General features: G+C 36.7%; 1 protein-coding gene across 1 annotated transcript; it reads left to right on the forward strand.

Moving 5' to 3' along the window:
• The first annotated feature begins 6,714 nt into the window (after positions 1-6,714).
• On the forward strand, positions 6,715-19,716 carry LOC103954747 (GABA transporter 1). The gene is made up of 8 exons (XM_009366568.3): positions 6,715-6,827; positions 6,939-7,083; positions 8,144-8,374; positions 17,429-17,526; positions 17,912-18,098; positions 18,289-18,419; positions 18,798-19,031; positions 19,115-19,716. Exons 2-8 carry the CDS (start codon positions 6,945-6,947, stop codon positions 19,493-19,495), a joined length of 1,401 nt encoding a protein of 466 aa, XP_009364843.1. The 5' UTR covers positions 6,715-6,827; positions 6,939-6,944; the 3' UTR covers positions 19,496-19,716.
• Positions 19,717-19,924: the final 208 nt, after the last annotated feature.

Genomic DNA, 19,924 nt, shown 5'->3' on the forward strand with positions numbered 1-19,924 from the left:
TTATGGATTTGGTTATTTGTTTTGTTTAGTCGTTTCGATTAGTAATTGTTGTGATTAAACACGGCAGAGGTCGATGCATTGAAGGAGGAAGTGACAACCTTAAAGGGTCAGCTTGCAATCCAGGAAGAGTAGATAAGGGCCCAGGGCGAGTAAATGAGGGCGCATCTGAGGGCCCAGGGTTAGGAGATAAGAACCTATGGCAGGACAGTGAGAGACCTTGTACAAGCCATATATATGTCCGGCCTCCAAATCTCGCTACCAACACCTTATCTTGTTTCACCTTCGACCTCAGAGCCACCTTGCCCTACCGATACCCAGTAGCCAGATGTATTAAACCTAGTTCACTTGTAGTTTTTTCTTTTTTGTTTGGACATCTTGTATGTACATTTTCATATATTTTATAATTAAATTCTTTTGCTTGGTTAATTAATTATTCTTTGCAATTTAATTAATGTTGTAAATCGACGGTGTGTGCAGTGAATAAATAAAATAAGACACAAAATTTACGAGGTTATTCTACAGTTAGTGTGACTGTAGTACGTCATCGGAGCAGCAGTGGTGCTTTCATTATAATTTAGAATAATAGGAATACAAAATAACTTTCTGTATTATTTCCTCTCGTCTTCCTCTTTTCTCTCTCTTCCTCTGTCATGAACTTGTCTCTTTGATGTTGTGTGGAGTTTGTATTTATATAGAAAAAAGGAGTCGTATGAGGCAAGCTTCGGCAAACAGTGGAAGGGCTCATTATTTAATTCTTTGAGTGGATATCCACTGTTCTACAACACTCCCTCTTGGATGACCATAAGTCTTCGATTGACTCGTTAAAATCTTGATCTGTTTTTGGATGCTCTCCCTGATGAGTATCTCCCCTGATGAGTATCTCCCCCTGATTTCAAATCATTTAGGCTGATAGTTGATCATTCTGCTTTAGTCTCTTAGCAAGAAGAGTTGCCGAAATAAATGCTTTACTTGTTAATTTTCTACGTGCTTGTTCTTGAACTGGGCTGGAGGGTCTTCTGCTAGACTCCCTCCAAAGGTCTGAATTTACTCCTTTTATCTAGAGCTGAATTTGATTCAAGGGTGATGGACACTTGATCTTGAATTGGACTTGTGATTTCTTCAAGAGCCTTGGGACTTGTTCTTGAATGAAATGGGACCACGAGTGGCTTCGTGTGACAAATGAACTTCGGCTTTGTTAGGAATGAATCGGCACGCGTTTTGTTGTACTTGTCTCCACATGTGCAATGTATCATTTTCACTTACCTTATCTATTGCCCTTGCAGAAGTGGTATTTTCCCTATGTAAGTGTGACATCTTCTCTTGTAGCATTTGTCCCTTGATGCAGGAGTGGAATGCAACCCTTTCATTTGAATGGTCCTTCAGAACATCACTTCTCAGCGACTTATCATGCTTGGTAGCTTCAGTGTAAATAGCGAACATCATATCAACAGTTGAAAATGGGTACTCGAGGGCAATGAAAGGCAATAAACCAGGCAAAAGTTCCGGGCAATCAGTTCTAGATCGGGAGCTTGATTCCATGTGGCAACTGATTGCTTTTTTTTCTCCTTATCCTGTAGGTGAGAACAAGGACAAAGGAAAGGATAAGGAGATTGCATGATATGAGATACTCTTGTTATGAGTGTGACTTGTTTGAAGAGGTATTCTCAGAGAGGAAGAAAACTGAGTATTTTGAGATGCAATCTCGGAGATGAGGAAAAGTTAGGTATTCATGCAGGTCTGCCTTGTTATGGAGAATAAACATATATTGAGATTTCCCAATAGCAAGTAGTAATGTTGTGCCTTTACTCTTGTCAACAACTGTGGTATAATTAGAACAATAAGATTTACATGTTTTCAACATTGTCATAAATCTTTGACGAAGTTGCACATGATATCTGAAAAACTGAGATTGCGTCTGAAAAATGTTGATGAACTTTGATCCAGGAAATCTAGCTTTTGAAATTCGGAGAGCGGTGCATTTTCGATCTCCGAACAAGTGGCTTTGTTGCCTCTTCTTTTTATAGAGGCATCAATTATGCTTAAAATGTATGCTCGGAAAACTGCATGCATGTAGAATTTTCCCCTTCTTGCACTTTTGAGATTTTATCTGACGTCATTTTTCCTTTATCATTTCTGAAAATGGCTTGCCTATCTAACCTTTGTTTAGATTTGAGACTCGGGAGGGATACTGATGAGTCGAGCCAGGAAAATATATGGCACCCGTCCTTCTCATCTTCTAATGGCCACAGTTAGAGACTCTGCGATGAGGAAGAACATAACCGCTAACGTGGTGGCTAGGAATCTTCTCACTCCAAAGGATAATAGAATCCTTTCAAAACGGTCTGATGAATCGGCCGTTCAAGACTCTTTGGCTCTCAGTGTTCAGTGTGCTGCCTCTGTTTCCAATATGGGCCAACGCCTACTTGCTCGAACTCGCCAAGTTGAATCATTGATAACTGAGGTGGTAAGTCTTAAACAAGATATTAGAGGGCTTAAGCATGAGAATAGAGTGTTACACATGCTTACAAATAATTACTCAACGAGCATGAAAAGAAAGCTTGACCAGCTGCTGGAATCTGAAAGTCGGACTCAAAGTGACAATCAGAGGTTCGAGGCTTTATTCCAATGGCACCTATTGCCTTCGTCATTCGGAGTTTTACCAAGTATAGAGGCTCCAAATAATCAACCTCCGGTGCCTCCCCTTTCTGGGGTACTTCCAAGTATTGAGGCGTTACCTGAGCAACCTTTGTGAAGGCTCCACCCTATTTGTTTTAACTTATGTGTATGTACATGTCTATAATTTCTCTGAGATATCAATTGATAAGCTTTATTTCATTCAATGTATTGTGCTAATACAATAAAGCATATACTTCACTAAGATGTGGTACTTCTGGACCAAATATCAATTTATCTTTACCTTATCGAAGATAAATGATCATTCTTAGTGTCTAAATCATTTGAGTATTCAACTCATAGTCTTCAATCCATATGATTCTTTAATATCATAAACATCATGGATAATATTCGTGTTGGCATATTGTTCGATCTGCAGTTTGAGACAATATTCCTTTCAACATTTTATAATCTTTCTAGACTTTTCAGGAGTCCTAATCTAATGTCATTGACTCTTGCAAAAGATTTTAGTATGTTGGAACAATATCATAGTGATAGTACTCATTAAGGCAGTTTATACCATCCATTAGTATTGAGTACATATTTTATGTTTTACCTATTTAGGGCTTTCTTCAAGCAATAAGAATCCTTCAGGGATTTTCTACACTTCATGACACATTTTCCTTTGGAATTTATACAGAGCAATTTGCTTCCATGTATTCTTGAGGGATTTACTTATGGAGATATGATGTGGGCGACGTACAACCCTTCATATATAATTCTCCATTCATATGAATTCCTTTACAACCTTGTGTCATATCATGTGAGTGTATTTCACGATATTACAAATGCACATATGTAACCTTCTAGGTTTAACATCTTTTGGCTATTTGTATTGTATTCAAGTATATAGGTCTATTTATCCATGTTCTTACAAAATTGTAATGAATTGCCTTTCTCCATTTTGGTCAATAATTTTGTTGATGGAAAAAGAAGAGAACTTAATATCAACATAGCTCATTGATTAATTTAGTAGCTACTTGTAAAAACTAACATTACCATTGGTTATCGTCAATCTGTGATCCCATATTCTCATGCACATGCGCATTGCATAAAAACTTTTCATTGCTTTGGATATCCATTGCCTCTTCAAGGGCATTACACTAATCTCTTCTAGGATAGTCATAATTTAGAGAATGCGGATCATAACCTCTTCTTGAGTGTTATAGAGCTTGGATTGCAAGCTCCACTTCCAGGAGTTGAGTCATTGGAACCTATATTTCTACCATGCTTCATGCATGAGACACCAAGATTCTCATGTCTGCGGATTGTCCTTTTTGGGGCGTGTATCCATGCGGTGACTGTCATGCTTCTGGCATGCAACAGTTATGCTTTGGGAATGCAATAGTTGAATTGTGTCATATTCTTCTTTTTTCGAAAGACCGAACCTTTTGAGTCTAAGGGTCTGCCACACTTCAGGCATGCAACAGATAAATCATTTACTGCCTCATTATATTGTCCAACAGGGCCATCAATTCTTGTAGGCACATTTGAAGCAAGTATATGTGATTTCATCACTTTTGTTGCATCATTAAATGCATCTGACATTTAATTAACACATCATTCAATTATTCTTACTTCATTTTCATATCGATTGCTTCGTAAATCAAAATAAGACAAATTCTCTTCGTTCTTCTGAAACGGTCTTTTCTCATCATTCTTCTGGAATGATATTTTATCATCGTTCTTTTGGAACGATGTTATTTTCTCCCCCTAACGGCGAGAAAATTTTCTTATCAAAATGATAGTTCGCAAACCACGCTGTAAGGGTTCAAAATATTGAATGATATATGATGAATCAAATCCAACATAAATTCCTAGTCTGTGATGCTGCCTCATTTTAGTCTATTGTGGCAGTGCAATAGGCACATAGATAACACAACCAAAAACTCATAAATGTGTAATGTTTGGCTTGCGTCCAAACACGAGTTGTACTGAAAAATATTGATGGTTGGCAACAAGTCTCAACCGAATTAATATTGCATCATGTAAAATGACATTTCCCCATGTAGAAACTTAGCAATTTCATTTTCATGAGCAGAGCGCAGGTAATCAATTTTATCCGCTTAATAAATACTTCTGCTAAACCATTTTGAGTATGGATATAAGGAACTTCTGGTGTGGACTGAGACTCTTCTGACCTTTATACTGTTAAGTTGAGGCACTGCGGCACTTCAAACTTACTGTACTCATTAAGGAACTTCATGTCCTGATCTGAGGATCATGGGACTTCATGCCTAATCTTTTTGTATGATGGAACTTCGGGTCCAATCATTTTTATATGATGAGGATCAAGAAATTGCAAGTTCTGATCTGATCAAGGAACTTCAGGTCCTGTATATACTCATCGTAACAAAAGATAAGTACAATAAATAAATTAAAGCAATAGGCGGTAATTCGAGCCATAGTAAATAAATTGCATTTAAGTAAATAAAGCTTGTGACAAGGGCTTTAATTCAACACCATTCACACAAATCAAAACTTAAAGCAGTAAGCGGTAAAACCGTCCATGATAAATAAATTGCTTTAAAGTAAATAGAACTTGTGAAAGGGACTCCAATTCACATAAATAACAAGAAGTATCAGACCTCCTTTTATTTATTATTTTTCTTTCTTTTGTCAACACTTATTCAAACCCTGTTATTATTACTTTTCTTATTTCTACAGCATGGTGCCATGCACCAACAGAAACATTTATATTTGTTTTGTTTATTTATTTATTTATTATTTTGACCAAATGGTGCTGTGGACTATTCACATTTCTTTATATTTTATTATTATTATTTTTCTTTGGGTGCAGTCAAGACCACACATTTCCAAACTTTTTTTATTTGTTTTATTTTTTCACATGTGCCTTACCATTCCATCAATCCCCATTTTCTATTATTTTTCTTCCTTCTCTGTCAGTCTCGAAACGCAGGGCCAGTTGGGTTGTTATGAAGGTTGCCCAAATTCAATTGCATCCAAAAGGCTACGAGAGACTGAATATGGCATTGCGAAGCATGAACCTCCTCACAGAGACATAGATGACAGTGAGGTTGATGGAGGCACAAGAGAGCGAGGCCTGTGTGGAGTTAGTCCTGCCATCACCATCTTATATAACTGAGGATTCATCGGAGTCTTCGAGATCCGTTGAAAACAACGCGATCTGGGTTTCTAAGTTTGATGAGATTCTTCTAGATCTTTGGAAACCAATTATCAAGTACGAGTTTTCTCATCTCGTTTTTATTCTGTGAGATTTTAGTTGACGGAGGTGAGAGGTAGATAGTGCTTCACCTGATTTATGGCGTTGTGCTTTCTACTAACATGAGAGCTTCTCGTGCTGATAATGTGTTGTAAATCGACGGTGTGTGCAGTGGAATAAATAAAGCAAGATACAAAATTTACGAGGTTCCTCTACAGTCAGTGTGACTGGAGTATGTCCTCGGAGCAGCAGTGGTGCTTTCATTATAATTTAGAATAATAGGAATACAAAATAACTCTCTCTATTTTTTCCTCTCCTCTTCCTCTTTTCTCTCTCTTCCTCTGTCATGAACTTGTCTCTTAGATGTTGTGTGGAGTTTGTATTTATATAGAAAATAGGAGTTGTATAAGGCAAGCTTCGGCAAACAGTGGAGGGCCCATTATTTAATTCTTTGAGTGGACATCCACTATTCTACAACAATTACAATATTTATCAAAAATTAAAAAAAAATTATTTTTGACCAAAACAAAAAAAAAAGGTTTGCACGACCCATGCCTACGTCGCGCAAAGCCACTAAGGCACTTTGCACGACACAGGGCGCAAAGCCACTAAGGCACTTTGCATGACACGCGCCCTGTGTTGTGCAAACCCTATTGTCACTGTCTTGGTGCGACGGTTAGCGCGGAACGAAAGTTACGTCACGCAAACCCTTAGGCAATGATTTTTGACTTTGCGCAACGAAAATCCCTACGTCGCGCAAGGTGTTTTTTCTACGATTAGCTCGCAAGAGGGGTTTGACCATTAAGTAGAGACGTAGCCACGTTGACAACACTACAGACCTTTTATATCACATGTTTTTTTTTTTTCTCTCTATTATATTAGAAAGAAAAACAATAATATATAGTGACGAGATGCCGGAGGAAAGTTGCGCATCATCGAAGGGACCGCTTTGACTGTATGCGCTACGCAGGTCGGCTATATATTATGTACACACGCAGATATATAACCCCAAGTCTCTTCAAGATCTGATCCCATCCCACTTCTTTTGTTGCTCTTGGTTTTGTTTTCTGTTTTTCGGCAGAGAGAGATGGGGACGCTGCCACCAACATCGGTAGTAGTAGATGATGATCGAGTAGATGATGCAAAAGTTGGCCGCGAAGAAGATGATCATGATCACGAACAGAAGCAACTCGATGCCGGTGCTCGTTTTGTTCTCAAATCCAAAGGTACACCTATAAACTACTTTGTTAATTCTTCATATCATATTATAAGATACAGAATATTACGGTTGTATGAATTCATATTAGGAAGAGAAACTATTGTCTAATGATTTAAATGATTATGAGCCTCTTCTTTTTATTTATGTATTGAGTTCAACAATTCGTATACGTAATCTTATGTTTTTCAATATATATAACGATGTACACATATTAAGTTCAAATAATATCATGTATAAAGAGGTGTGTCGAAAATATAAATCTTAAACCTAAAAAAAAAAAAAAAAAAAAAAAAAATCTTGCCTAAATAATTTCAGCTCTCTCAACCATAACTGGTAATTCGATTAAAAAAATTAGATTTAGAATGGAAGCTTATTTTCTGTTTGTTTATCATTATTGTGATGATCTCTTCCACCGTGGTCATTATCATTATCATCACATTGATTGGTGGCTTTGATATTTTTTTCTTCACCCTTTTGTTCTCTCTCTCTCTCTCTCTCTCTCTCTCTCTCTCATAATTCATATGGGTCAAAATTCTGGTTGTTACTGTTTCTCACACCACTGTACATGTTGAGTTGTTGACCATACGTACCACTTAATTTGCGTTGTGCATACATATGTGCTCGAGTATAACATCTTGTTTTATAAGATTTTTAGCCGTTTAGATTTCTATTTATGTTAGGGATACGATATATATTGGTGCAACTGCTAAGAACAAAACAACAACAAAAAAGGGTAACAATCGCAAAGTAAGTGTGATGGTTTCAGGCGTACTTATTGCTAAAAGTGTTAATACTTTGGTTACTGTTATCATGCTTTTAGCAATAACTAATCTAGAAATAGTCTCGCTTGCTCAATGTCTATTTGTAGTCTTTTTATTTGTGTTATTTGTGTTGAAATTTTCTAGTATCATTTTTCATAAATAGCTTCAAATAATATTGTTATATAAAATGGGGGAAAGAAGTAAAAAGAAAAGACAGAATATTTGAATTTGTAATATTGTTAATGTAGGGGGAAAGAAGTAAAAAGAAAAGACAGAATATTTGAATTTGTAGTATTGTTAATGTAGGATCATGGGTGCACTGCGGTTATCACTTGACAACATCGATTGTTGCTCCGGCACTCCTGAGTTTGCCGTACGCTTTCACCTTCCTCGGATGGGAGGCCGGAATTTTGTGTTTAGTCATCGGAGCATTAGTTACTTTCTATTCGTACAATTTAATCTCTTTGGTTCTTGAACACTATGCTCAATTGGGTCATCGCCATCTACGATTCAGAGACATGGCTCATGACATTTTAGGTACGTACGAATTTGAAGACCCTTTTTTGGCCTCTCATTTCTTAATTATGTGCACCTGTCGTTAATAAGTTTTTAATGTTATTACTAGCAATAACACTATCAGTACATGACAATCCACTACTTGCTAGTAGAGTTAAAGTGTTGTTATATTTATAAGTTTACTTGACATGTAGATATGGTGTTGCAAAAGTCTTAAGGTCAACATTTATAGTTTAGGGTTCTGTTTGGGCCTGAAATACCAGTAAGCTTAAGTGAGATCGTGGGAAGATTAAGCTTAAGTGAGGCTCAGTAAAGTCCTCAGTGAATTAAAATTGCCAAAGATAAGGATGGGCTCATATGAGGTCCAAATTATTCTAAAAGTCATAATTCATTCTTGATCAGATAGTGATGAATTAAGTGCACAAAGGGGTTAGGTTCAGAATCCTGGTTCAAATCAAAGATGTTAGGACTGAATAAAGATGAGTTTTGACTAAGGAAGTGATTATAGTGATAAAGAGAGAATATTCAAGTAAACACAATCCTATATGGACTCTACCTAGGCGACTTATTTATCATGAAGTTCATCTCTATAAATAGAAGAGGTTCTACAATATGAAAGCCTTCAACTCAACAAAAAACTCAAACACTCTATGTGAAACCCTTCTCACATCTTAAGAAAAAAACTAACAATCTTAACCCTCCCCTCAACACATCTTCAATTTGAATAAGTAAACAACAATGGAGTAGTATGATCAAATAGCTTAGGAGCATAGTTTGGACAAGTAAATAGCACCGCTTCTAAGTTGGTTGGTTATCTATCCAAGTCTTAGTAGATGAAGACTTCTTACTTCTTTTGCCCGAAGAAGTCGTTTCACTAACCTCCCGGCAAAGTAAAGTGTTCTATGATTGGTTACTCTCGTCTCCCTTTAGTAACTTTGCCCTTAAAACCTCGGGTGCACCTATACTTTCACGAGTTAAGTTAAGTCAACAAAACCTGGTGCAGTAGATCCTAAACTTCGCTAATAATTTCTTCAATTTCTAGAATCCAAGGACGAGACACGTTCCTTCCTCTGCTGTAGTTTCTCAAATGTAGAAGTCGCAACGCATCCAATACCACCACCACCACACCTATTCTACTTGTTTGGCTGAACTTAGTCTTAAGTTGGCACGCCCACATTTATCAGAAGAACACAGTTAACTCATAGTTACTCAGTTACAAACCACGTAGACTTTGTAATTTTTAAAGTTATTTAAAGTTTAAATTTTAATAAGGGAACTTTAATGAAAAGCTCTCGGTACTGTTTACTTTAACGAAAAACCACATTTTTACACTAGAAAGTCAATCCTGGTACTATTCACTTTACTCTTTATTTTGTTCTTATCGTTAAAACTCAAAGTTTTCAAACTTTTTTCATTAATTTTCCTTTTTAATAATACATGTCTAGGCTATAAATTGAGCAGTTCGAGTAGACATATAGCTGCCATGTAGTCTATCGCCTACCCACATTGCCTACTAGTTTATTATTGCATATCATGGGTGCCCTATCCTACATATATTTGCACTAATCTTAGCGTCACATGGGTTTTTGACTAGTTGTAGCCCAAGCTAGTGGTCTCTTTCCTCCCACTAGAGGCATATGAATATGATTGATGAGTAATAAATATTGATATCAAAATAAAACATATGATATTAATACATATTGCAACTTTAGTAAGTGGTAGATTATCATGATTGTTAGGGTCTTTTTTCTTCAACTTGTTGCATTTTGGCTTGAACCCATCCCTTTTTTTCCTCAGTGGAGAATAATGTAAAATATTGTTTGTTCCTAAAGAAATATAGAGAGCAATTGTAAGTGTAGAATCTGTAGATGCATCAATGACAATAATGTACACAACCAGCACTAGATTTAGTTAACCAGTGTCAAAAATGTGTTAGGAAACCTCTTAGTACTATGGTTTAGTACTATTCTTCTTCACTTGTAAGTGAGAAGTCATAGGTTTGATTTTCGTCAAAGGTGAAGTTGAACCACATCATTATGGTGGATCCAATGTGAGACTTAGTTCATTCTCTCACCCCCTTATTGTAGATACCATCGTTTGTCCAAAAAAAAAAAGTGCTAATTTTTACACTCTCTTTTTTATTTATGGTCATTAGATTAAATAAGTCAAGTGAAATCCAAGGTTATAAATAAATATTTTATAGAGGCTTGTTATAAATAGTTAAAAGTTAGAGAGATAACCTTTACTAACGACAAGAGCGAAGCAGGTGTAAAATATCACACTGTAACTATTACACCAAGGGATGACAAGTAAAAGAGGGAGGAATAGATACTGATGTTATTGATCTTTCCTTTTTCCTCTGTGTATTTTGATAGCAGTCAGAGCGCTCTATTTATAGAGCAACTCCAAACGTATTAATTACACCCTTTGAAAAATATGATCTCCTTCATTTCCAAAGTCTACATTACTATGTGTGGGTATTGAAAAATTTGTGTGGGCATTCATTAATCTGCCAATATTTTCAACATTGCCAATGTTTTCAATATTGCCAATGTTTTCAACACTCCCTCTTGGATGCCCACATATCAACATTAGTTGCCTCGTTAAAACCTTGCTTGGAAAAACCCAGTGGGAAAAAACCATAGCGAAGGAAAAAGAGTACAACTTTATCTGGATAGTATGCTTATGTTGCCTTGTTAAAACCTTGATAGGAAAAACTTAGTGGGAAAAATCCTAATCGAAGTAAAAAGAGTATAACATGCATGTATCATGGATGCTCCCCCTGATATTTATCTACCCCTGATTCCGCATTCTCCAAATTTATCTGATTGGTACGTTGACGTAATCCGATACTTTGCACTAACTTCTGAAACGTGCACTTTGGTAGAGATTTGGTGAACAAGTCTGCCAGATTTTCATTGGAACGGATTTGTCTTACTTCAATAACTTTAACCTTTTGAAGCTCATGTGCACTGAAAAACTTTGGAGATATGTGTTTAGTTTTATCACCCTTGATAAATCTTCTTTCATTTGGGCAACATAGGCTGCATTATCTTCATAGATGACAGTTAGAGTGTCTGTCTTTGAAGGTAGACCATATGAATTCCGAGTATGATGGATCATTGATCTTAACCAAGAACATTCATGACTTTCTTCATGTAAAACAAGTATTTCTGAATGATTTGAAGATGTAGCAACTAATGTTTGCTTTGTTGAGCGCCATGAGATTGATGTATCTCCATTCTTGAACACATATCCGGTTTGTGAGTGGGTTTTATAGGGATCAGAAAGAAAACTAGCATCTGCATATCCAACAATGACTTAGCCATTTGTGGATTTCTTTGAGTAGAAGAGACCCATGTCTGTTGTCTCACAAAGGTATCGCAATACATCTTTGACTCCTTTCCAATGATGACTTGTTGGAGCAGAGCTATACCTTACTAACAAGTTGATTGAAAAGGCTATATCTGGTCTAGTACATTGTGCTAAATATAGTAAAGCACCTATTGCACTCAATATATGGTACTTCTGGACCAAGGACCAGTTCATCATCTTCTTTTGGACAGAATAGATCTTTCTTAATATCTAGAGAATGAACAACCGTTGGCGTGCTGAGTGGATAAGCCTTGTCCATGCCAAATTGCTTCAAGTTTTTTTCAATATAAGTTGATTGGTGAACCAAAATTCCACTAGCACAATGCTCAATCTGCAGGCCGAGACAAAATTTTGTTTTTCTAAGGTCTTTCATTTCAAATTTGCTTTTCAAATATTCAGCAGTTTTATTGAGCTCTTTAGGTTTTCCAACTAGGTTCATATCATCGACATATACTGCCACTATAGCAAATCCAGAGTTTGATTTCTTAACACACAAGGGCAAATGACATTGTTGGTACACCATTCTTTGATTTAATACTCACTGAGATGATTATACCACATTCCTCCAGATTGTTTCAGCCCATGCAATGATCTCTTTAATTTGATTGAGAGCATACCTTGTGGTTTATTAGTTGTTTTAGGCAACTTAAGTCATTTTGGGACTTTCATATATATGTCAGTATCTAATTCTCCATATAGATATGCGGTGATGACATCCATAAGTTGCATGTTAAGTTTTTCTGAAACCACTAAACTTATTAAGTAACGGAACATAATTGCATCCATTACAAGAGAGTACGTCTCCTCATAATCAATTACAGGTCTTTGTGAAAAGCCTTGTGCAACGAGTCGTGCTTTATATCTTGCAATCTCGTTTTTCTCATTACGTTTCCTTGTGAATACCCATTTGTAACCCATGGGTTAAAACCAAGCGGGGTTTGGACTACTGGTCCAAAAACATTTCACCTTTCGAAGGAATTTAATTCTGCCTGGATTGCATCTTTCCACTTAGGCCAATCTTGTCTCTGTTTGCATTCATCAACAGAGTAGGGCTCCAGATCATCACTTAGTATGATTTCATTGGCTACTGCGAATGCGAACATGTCGTCGATAATTATTTCATTTCGATCTCACAATTCATTATTACAAACATAATTTATGGAGATTTCTTTGCTTTCATGTACTTCTGTTTCTTCGGGTACATGTGTCTCATCAAGGACATTTTCTTTTTCTGAAAGTACAGAATCATGAATTGTGGATTTGTCATTCATTTTCTCTTCTTGAATGATTTCATTTGGATTCAGTTGTGCCCTCATCTTTCTCTTTCAATAGGCTGAATCTTTTGAACCTGAAGGTCTACCACGCTTCAGGCGTGCACCAGATGAATCATTCGCTGCCACTTTATTTTGTCCAACAGGGACATCAATTCTTGTAGGTGCATTTACAGCTGGTATATGTGATTTTGTCACTTTCATAGCATCATTAAATGCATCTGGCATTTGATTGACACTACTTTGAAGATGAACAATCCTTTTTACTTCATTTTCACATTGAATGCTTGAGGATCAAAATGAGATAAGGTGGGAATAACCCATGTCAGCTCTTGCCATTTTTCTGGAACGGTCTTTTCTCCCTCTAACGATGGGAATACTGTCTCATCAAAGTGACAATCAGCAAAACGAGCTGTAAACATATCACCTGTCAGGGGTTCCAAATATCTAATGATAGATGGTGCATCAAAAGCCACATAAATTCCTAATCGGCCATGATGTCCCATTTTAGTTTGTTATGGTGGTGAAATAGGTACATAAACAGCACAATCAAAAACTCGTAAATGTGAAATGTTTGGCTAATATCCAAACACAAGTTGTACTAAGGAGTATTGGTGGTTGGCTATAGGCCTTAATTGAACTAATGATGCAGCATGTAAGATGGCATGTCTCCATACAAAGACTGGTAATTTTGTTTTCATGAGCAGAGTGCGGGCTATTAACTAAGCCCGCTTGATCAATGCTTCTGCTAAACCATTTTGAGTATGGACATGAGGAGCAAAGTGTTCAACATCAATGCCCAATGTCATGCAGTGATCATCAAAGGTTTGAGACGTAAATTCACCAGCGTTATCAAGTCGGATTGACTTAATGGGGTAATCTGGGAACTATGCTCACAACTTAATTATCTAAACAAGAAGTCTCACAAAAGCTACATTCTGAGTAGACAAGACACAAACATGTGACCATCAGGTAGATGCATCAACCAAAACCAAAAAATATCGAAATGGTCCACAAGATGGTTGAATAGGCCCACAAATATCCCCTTGAATTCTTTGCAGAAATGATGGGCATTCAACATCAACCTTTAATTGTGATGGTTTAATTATCAACTTCCCTTGAGAACAAGCCTTGCAAGGGTTATCATTTGAGATAGCAATGTGTTTGCTCAATAATGGATGTCCATTATAGTTGGTAATGATTCTATGCATCATGGTAGATTCTAGGTGACCCAGACGATTATGCCAAAGCATGTAAACTTTTGAATCAATGAACTTATGGTTCATAACAGTATGTGATTCAATTTCTTTATGTATGTATAATACAATCCACTCGTCAAACCATGCAACTTCTCCAATATACACTTCATTGGAGGTAATGCCTAAGTACTCCACATTTTCTGCACTTTTCGTTTCAATGTTGTATCCATTTAAACATATGTCTTTAAAACTCAACAAATTTCGAGTAGATCGAGTAGTGTACAATGCATTCTGTATGTTCCATTTGGTAACATAATCTAGGCTTTCCTTGAGCCTTCCATTACATCCGAAGGGCTTGATGTTGTTGTTACCCTTACTTTTGTAAACATCAATCTTGAGAAATACTCTCGATCTCAAAGTATTGTATGCGTGGTTGCGCAGTCTACAAGACAAATATCTCCACCATTTCTCATGTTTTGAGAATGACCATAGTTTTTATCCATGCTCTCTTAGTGAGGGAATCATAGTTAAAAGCAAGTTATAACAAGAAATTTAAACACCATTTTTATTGAATTTGAAATGCTAGTTTTGAACTACATGTTCAGTACATCAAACATAAACGATTTAGTTGGACCGGTATACTTCATTCCCTCTTTCCACAATAAAATCTGAGACATCTAAGTAAGTTGTGTTCAACTGCCTTGATAAATCACACACTGGATTAGGTATATCTATTGGTTTAGCCTGGTCGAGAAAATTGGTTTCAACACCCTTTTCCTTGATGGAGGCTTGATATAGATCCACTAAATGTTTTGGGGTACGACAAGTACGCGCCCAGTGCCCATTGCCACCACACCTATGGCAAGCTCTTTTAAAGTTTTTGGGAGCATTGTTCATATGAGCTTTGCCTTTGTGACGATTCACATTTTTAAAGCTGGGGCCTGAATTATGCCTTGAAACCTGGTTGTGAAACTGGACACCATGATTCTTGCCTTTCCCGTTCTACCGTCCTTGCCTGTGGCCACTCGTTTGTGATTATTGCCACCAGAGGATGTGGCGTTCACTTCGAGAGAATCAGCAAATCCAGTAGGTCAAGAGTGATAATTCTTTATCAAGAGCTTATTGTTTTGTTCAGCAACTAGGAGCACAGATATCAAATGGTTGTATTCAGTGAAACCTTACTCTCTATATTGCTGCTGCAGGAGCACGTTTGAGGCATGAAAGGTGCTGAAAGTCTTTTCCATCATATCTTCCTCAGTGATGGTTTCTCTACAGAGTTCCATCTGGGAGCTAATTCTGAACATCGCAGAATTGTACTCAGCCACTAACTTGAAATCTTGGATCCTTAGGTGAGTCTACTCATAACGAGTTCTTGGAAGAATCACCGTTTTCTAGTGATTGTATCTGTTTCCCAACACCTTCCAGAGTGCTAATGGATCTTCAACCATTAGGTACTCGTTTTTTAGTCCTTCATCAAGGTGGCGAGGGATAAAGATCATGGCCTTCTCCCGATCTTGAGAAGATGCAATGTTCCCTTCGTTGATTGTTTCTCTAAGATTCCCTGCCTCCAAATGGATCTTGGTATCCATTACCCAGGTAAGGTAGTTATTCCCAGTAAAATCAAGCTATGCCAAGTTCGCCATTTTCTTTTTTGAAAGAAAACTGAGATGTGCAAGAACTTGAAATAATATGTATTATGGAGCTATTTAGTGTTGGAACTTCTAGTTCTTACAAATTTTTCATTTTGATCTTCAGGCCAAAATGATAAGCACTCGAAACTTCAGGCTCGAGATTTACAAGATGAATGAGGAGGGCGATTGTATTGCATCATTCTTGTTGAAATAACATAACATAGGATGGGCGATTATTCCGCACCACTCAAGTAGTAGGAAAATTTAAATATACAGAGTAGGGTGGGCCATTATACCGCTCCATCTAAAATTGCAATAAAATTAGATTTGTAGTCCAAGATAGGTGATGATACCGCACTATCTTGGATTGCAGCAAGAATAAATTTGCAGTTCAAGATGGGCAATTGTATCGCACCATCTTGGATTGCAGTAAAATTAACATAAATAAACACTGGGTTACTAATCAAGAACTACACCAAACAAGAAATCAAAGATATATGTAACTGTTAGGTTGAGAACTAAAAGCAGGCATGGTGCAAATAGTTATTCGCGAGGGTATGTCCAGCAGTTGACATGGATGAAAAAGATGAACAGTAAAATCGTTAGAGGAAACTTTTTTTTCTTTCTTTTGTTCGACGAAGAGAAATGAGAAAATGGTTAGATTTTAGAGAGTCGTGCTGATAACATGTTATAAATAGGTAAAAGTTAGAGAGATAACCTTTACTAATGACAGGAGTGAAGCAGGTGTAAAATATCACACTGTAACTATAACACCAAGGGATGACAAATAAAAGAAGGAGGAATATATACTGATGTTATTGATCTTTCCTTTTTTCTCTGTGTATTTTGATAGCAGTCGGAGCACACTATTTATAGAGCAACTCCAAACGTATTTATTACACCCTTTGAAAAATATGATCTCCTTCATTTCCAAAGTCTACATTACTATGTGTGGGTATTGAAAAATTTGTGTGGACATTCATTAATCTGCCAACATTTTCAACATTACCAATGTTTTTAATACTACCAATGTTTTCAACAAGGCTCTATTTATTTAACGTGTATTAGAGGCATTTTCCTCTCCTCATGTGGGATGTGGCTTGCCTGCCATTAACTTTGAAATGGGCCAAATGGCCCTTGTCAATTTTTATTTACCAAAAGAAAATGGGTTTGCCCATATTGAAAAGAAGATTTAGCAAGAAAACAGGTTGAATAATATTGATATATTGATGACCAATTAACTTTTGATGAAGTCGCATTTTTCTTTTTAATGTCGGAAGATGTGTCAGGGTTGATTGTTTGACATTCACACCTACTCTATCCAAAAATATAATCACCAAAACTTAATTTTAGCATTATAAAAAAGTACCTCAATGAATCAATGATCATATTCGTTCCTGTGTTAAGGGGTATGTGATACTCGAAATCTATTATGATCGATTCTAAAAACTCTCACCTGTAAAATATGAAAATAAATATCATTAGACAGTAATAGAAAGTAATTAAGATAATCAGTGTTTAAAATGTATACTTTCACATATTATAAGTAGAAAAATAAACTTATGCCAATATGTCATTGTTACAAATCGAATCTTACAGGTCCGAGATGGAGTCGTTATTTTGTCGGACCAATTCAATTCCTAGTATGCTATGGCGCTGTTGTGGCCTGTACTCTTTTAGGAGGACAATGCATAAAGGTAATCTGATTAATTTTTTATCACCTTCTTTATTATTATTATTTTTTTAATGTTTTTTATTGTTTGGGCATGTTGATATTATGCACATTAAAAGGAGGCGAATTAGCAATATGTCACACAATGAGCGAGTCATAATAAATTGATATCAAACTTGCAGTCGACAAGATTTGAATCTAAGATCTTCTACTTACAAGTAGAGAGAGATACCACTAGACTCTAATAGGAAGTGACACTGCTTGTTTGTTTCTTAACGAAGAAAATTTTCAACTTACTCTTTCACTGGGTAGAAGACTTTTTTTAAGGCTTCCACTCATATATATTATGATTCTTCTCAGCTGGTAACTTTGTTTTTGTTTGAAAACTTTCATGTTTTATAATTATGCAGGCAGTTTACTTGCTGACCAACCCAAATGGGACTATGAAGCTATACGAGTTTGTGATCATATTTGGGTGCTTAATGCTGCTTTTGGCTCAAATCCCATCTTTTCACTCTCTCAGGCACATCAACTTGGTGTCTGTCTTTCTTTGCCTAGCATATAGTGCTTGTACCACTGCTGCCTGCATCTACATTGGTAATGTCTTTGCTACATTGCCAAACAGGACATACAGTCACTAAAATCAAGTTCATTGCCTTGTGGGTTATTTGGGCATAGTTAAGTTGACTAAAGAACTATGTTTCTCGTAGGTGCTCAAATTCATATCACTCTTTCCATAATTTAGAATAGATGAAAACTTACACAAATGAATATAATTTTTTTTCAGGAAGTTCTTCCAAGGGGCCGCATAAGAACTATTCCTTGAATGGCAACAGTCAAAGTCGAGTTTTTGGGGTCTTTAATGCTAATGCCATCATTGCTACAACATTTGGCAACGGTATCATTCCAGAAATTCAGGTTCAAAATATTCCAATTGTCCTTAGTTCCCTCTCATATTCTTAGGAATTAGTACCAAACATGTTTGGAAGTGCTGCTTGCAACAAAGTGTTTTTATTAGGAGGTGATTTGTTAAAAGCACATAAGTTATTTTATTAAAAACTCGAGTGCTTCTTACATATTTACCTGAAATCATTTCATAGAAAAGCGTTATCGGATCCTTGTACAAGAAGCACCTAAAGTCCAACCGAAAAATAATTTTTCATATTTCAGCAAATAACAGCCAAAAGTGCTTTTGGAATGATCAAAACTACTCACAAACACACCCTAGTAGGCTCAAACATGTTACTTTATTTTCTGGATTTTCGGAACTAATAATTGTAAAATTTTTGGTAATAGGCAACAATAGCACCACCAGTGAAGGGAAAGATGTTCAAGGGACTCTGTGTTTGTTATGCAGTTGTGACGATGACTTTCTTCAGTGTTACCATCTCTGGCTATTGGGCATTTGGCAACCAATCTGAAGGCCTCATCCTTAGCAACTTCTTGGATGATGGCAAACCTTTGGTGCCAAAGTGGTTCATCTTCATGATTAACCTTTTCATCATACTGCAACTATCAGCGGTTGGTGTGGTAAGAAATTAATCGAACACCACCACCCGAAATCTCTTCTTCAAACATGGAGCAAAACACTAATCCATTTGCTTGGTTTGCAGGTTTATCTCCAGCCCACAAATGAAGTTCTTGAGCGAGCATTTGCAGATCCAACTAGCAAAGAGTTCTCTGCTCGCAATGTGATCCCTCGGGCAGTTTCTCGCTCGATGTCTGTCATCTTAGCAACCATTATAGCAGCAATGCTTCCATTTTTCGGGGACATCAATGCAGTTATTGGGGCTTTTGGTTTCATCCCCCTTGACTTCGTCTTGCCTGTTGTGCTCTATAACTTGACCTTCAAGCCATCTAAAAGAAGCCCCATTTTCGTGTTAAACACCACTATCGCAGTGGTTTTCTCAATATTGGGGGTTCTAGCTGCAATTGCTGCAGTAAGACAAATAAGCCTCGATGCCAAAACTTATCGGTTGTTTGCTAATGTATGAACACCATTCAGCAAATATTGCTTGCTTCCGCTCAAGTGGTATAGACAAGCTGGATGAAGTGTAGATCCTAGGTTGGATTTCCCTTGTAACTAAAGTATTTGATCGCTGTTCCAGTGTGCATAATGTTATGTATCTGCTATTTGCAGGGATTCTTATTTTTACTTGCAACAGTAGGTGCAAGTAATAAGCTAATGAGTAAATAAGAAGTCCTTTAATGTTAATTGTGTATGAACTTAGTCTTCAAAATGACAAGTGTAAGGCTCAAATGTGTAAGGCTAAATTAGCCATGTGTAGTGATCCTAAAAGTTAGCTAGATGCGTATCTGAGATCAAATGTGTTGTTTTTGGATCCAACTAAGGCAAAATGGTTGTAAAAGGAGTGCATGTGTGCGTGCTCATTTAAAGTAGTAGAAAATATATTTTCTCTCGA

The sequence above is a fragment of a genome, unplaced genomic scaffold (genome assembly GCF_019419815.1).
Source record: "Pyrus x bretschneideri cultivar Hongxiangsu unplaced genomic scaffold, Pyrus_bretschneideri_v1 Contig5, whole genome shotgun sequence".
Taxonomy (NCBI): Eukaryota; Viridiplantae; Streptophyta; class Magnoliopsida; order Rosales; family Rosaceae; genus Pyrus; species Pyrus x bretschneideri.

Coding starts and splice junctions, on each gene's coding strand:
- LOC103954747 (XM_009366568.3), top strand. CDS start 6,945: ATGGGGACGCTGCCACCAACATCGGTAGTAGTAGATGATGATCGAGTA. Junction 8,375..17,428: donor CATGGCTCATGACATTTTAG/GTACGTACGAAT, acceptor CGAATCTTACAG/GTCCGAGATGGAGTCGTTAT. Junction 18,099..18,288: donor TGCTGCCTGCATCTACATTG/GTAATGTCTTTG, acceptor ATTTTTTTTCAG/GAAGTTCTTCCAAGGGGCCG.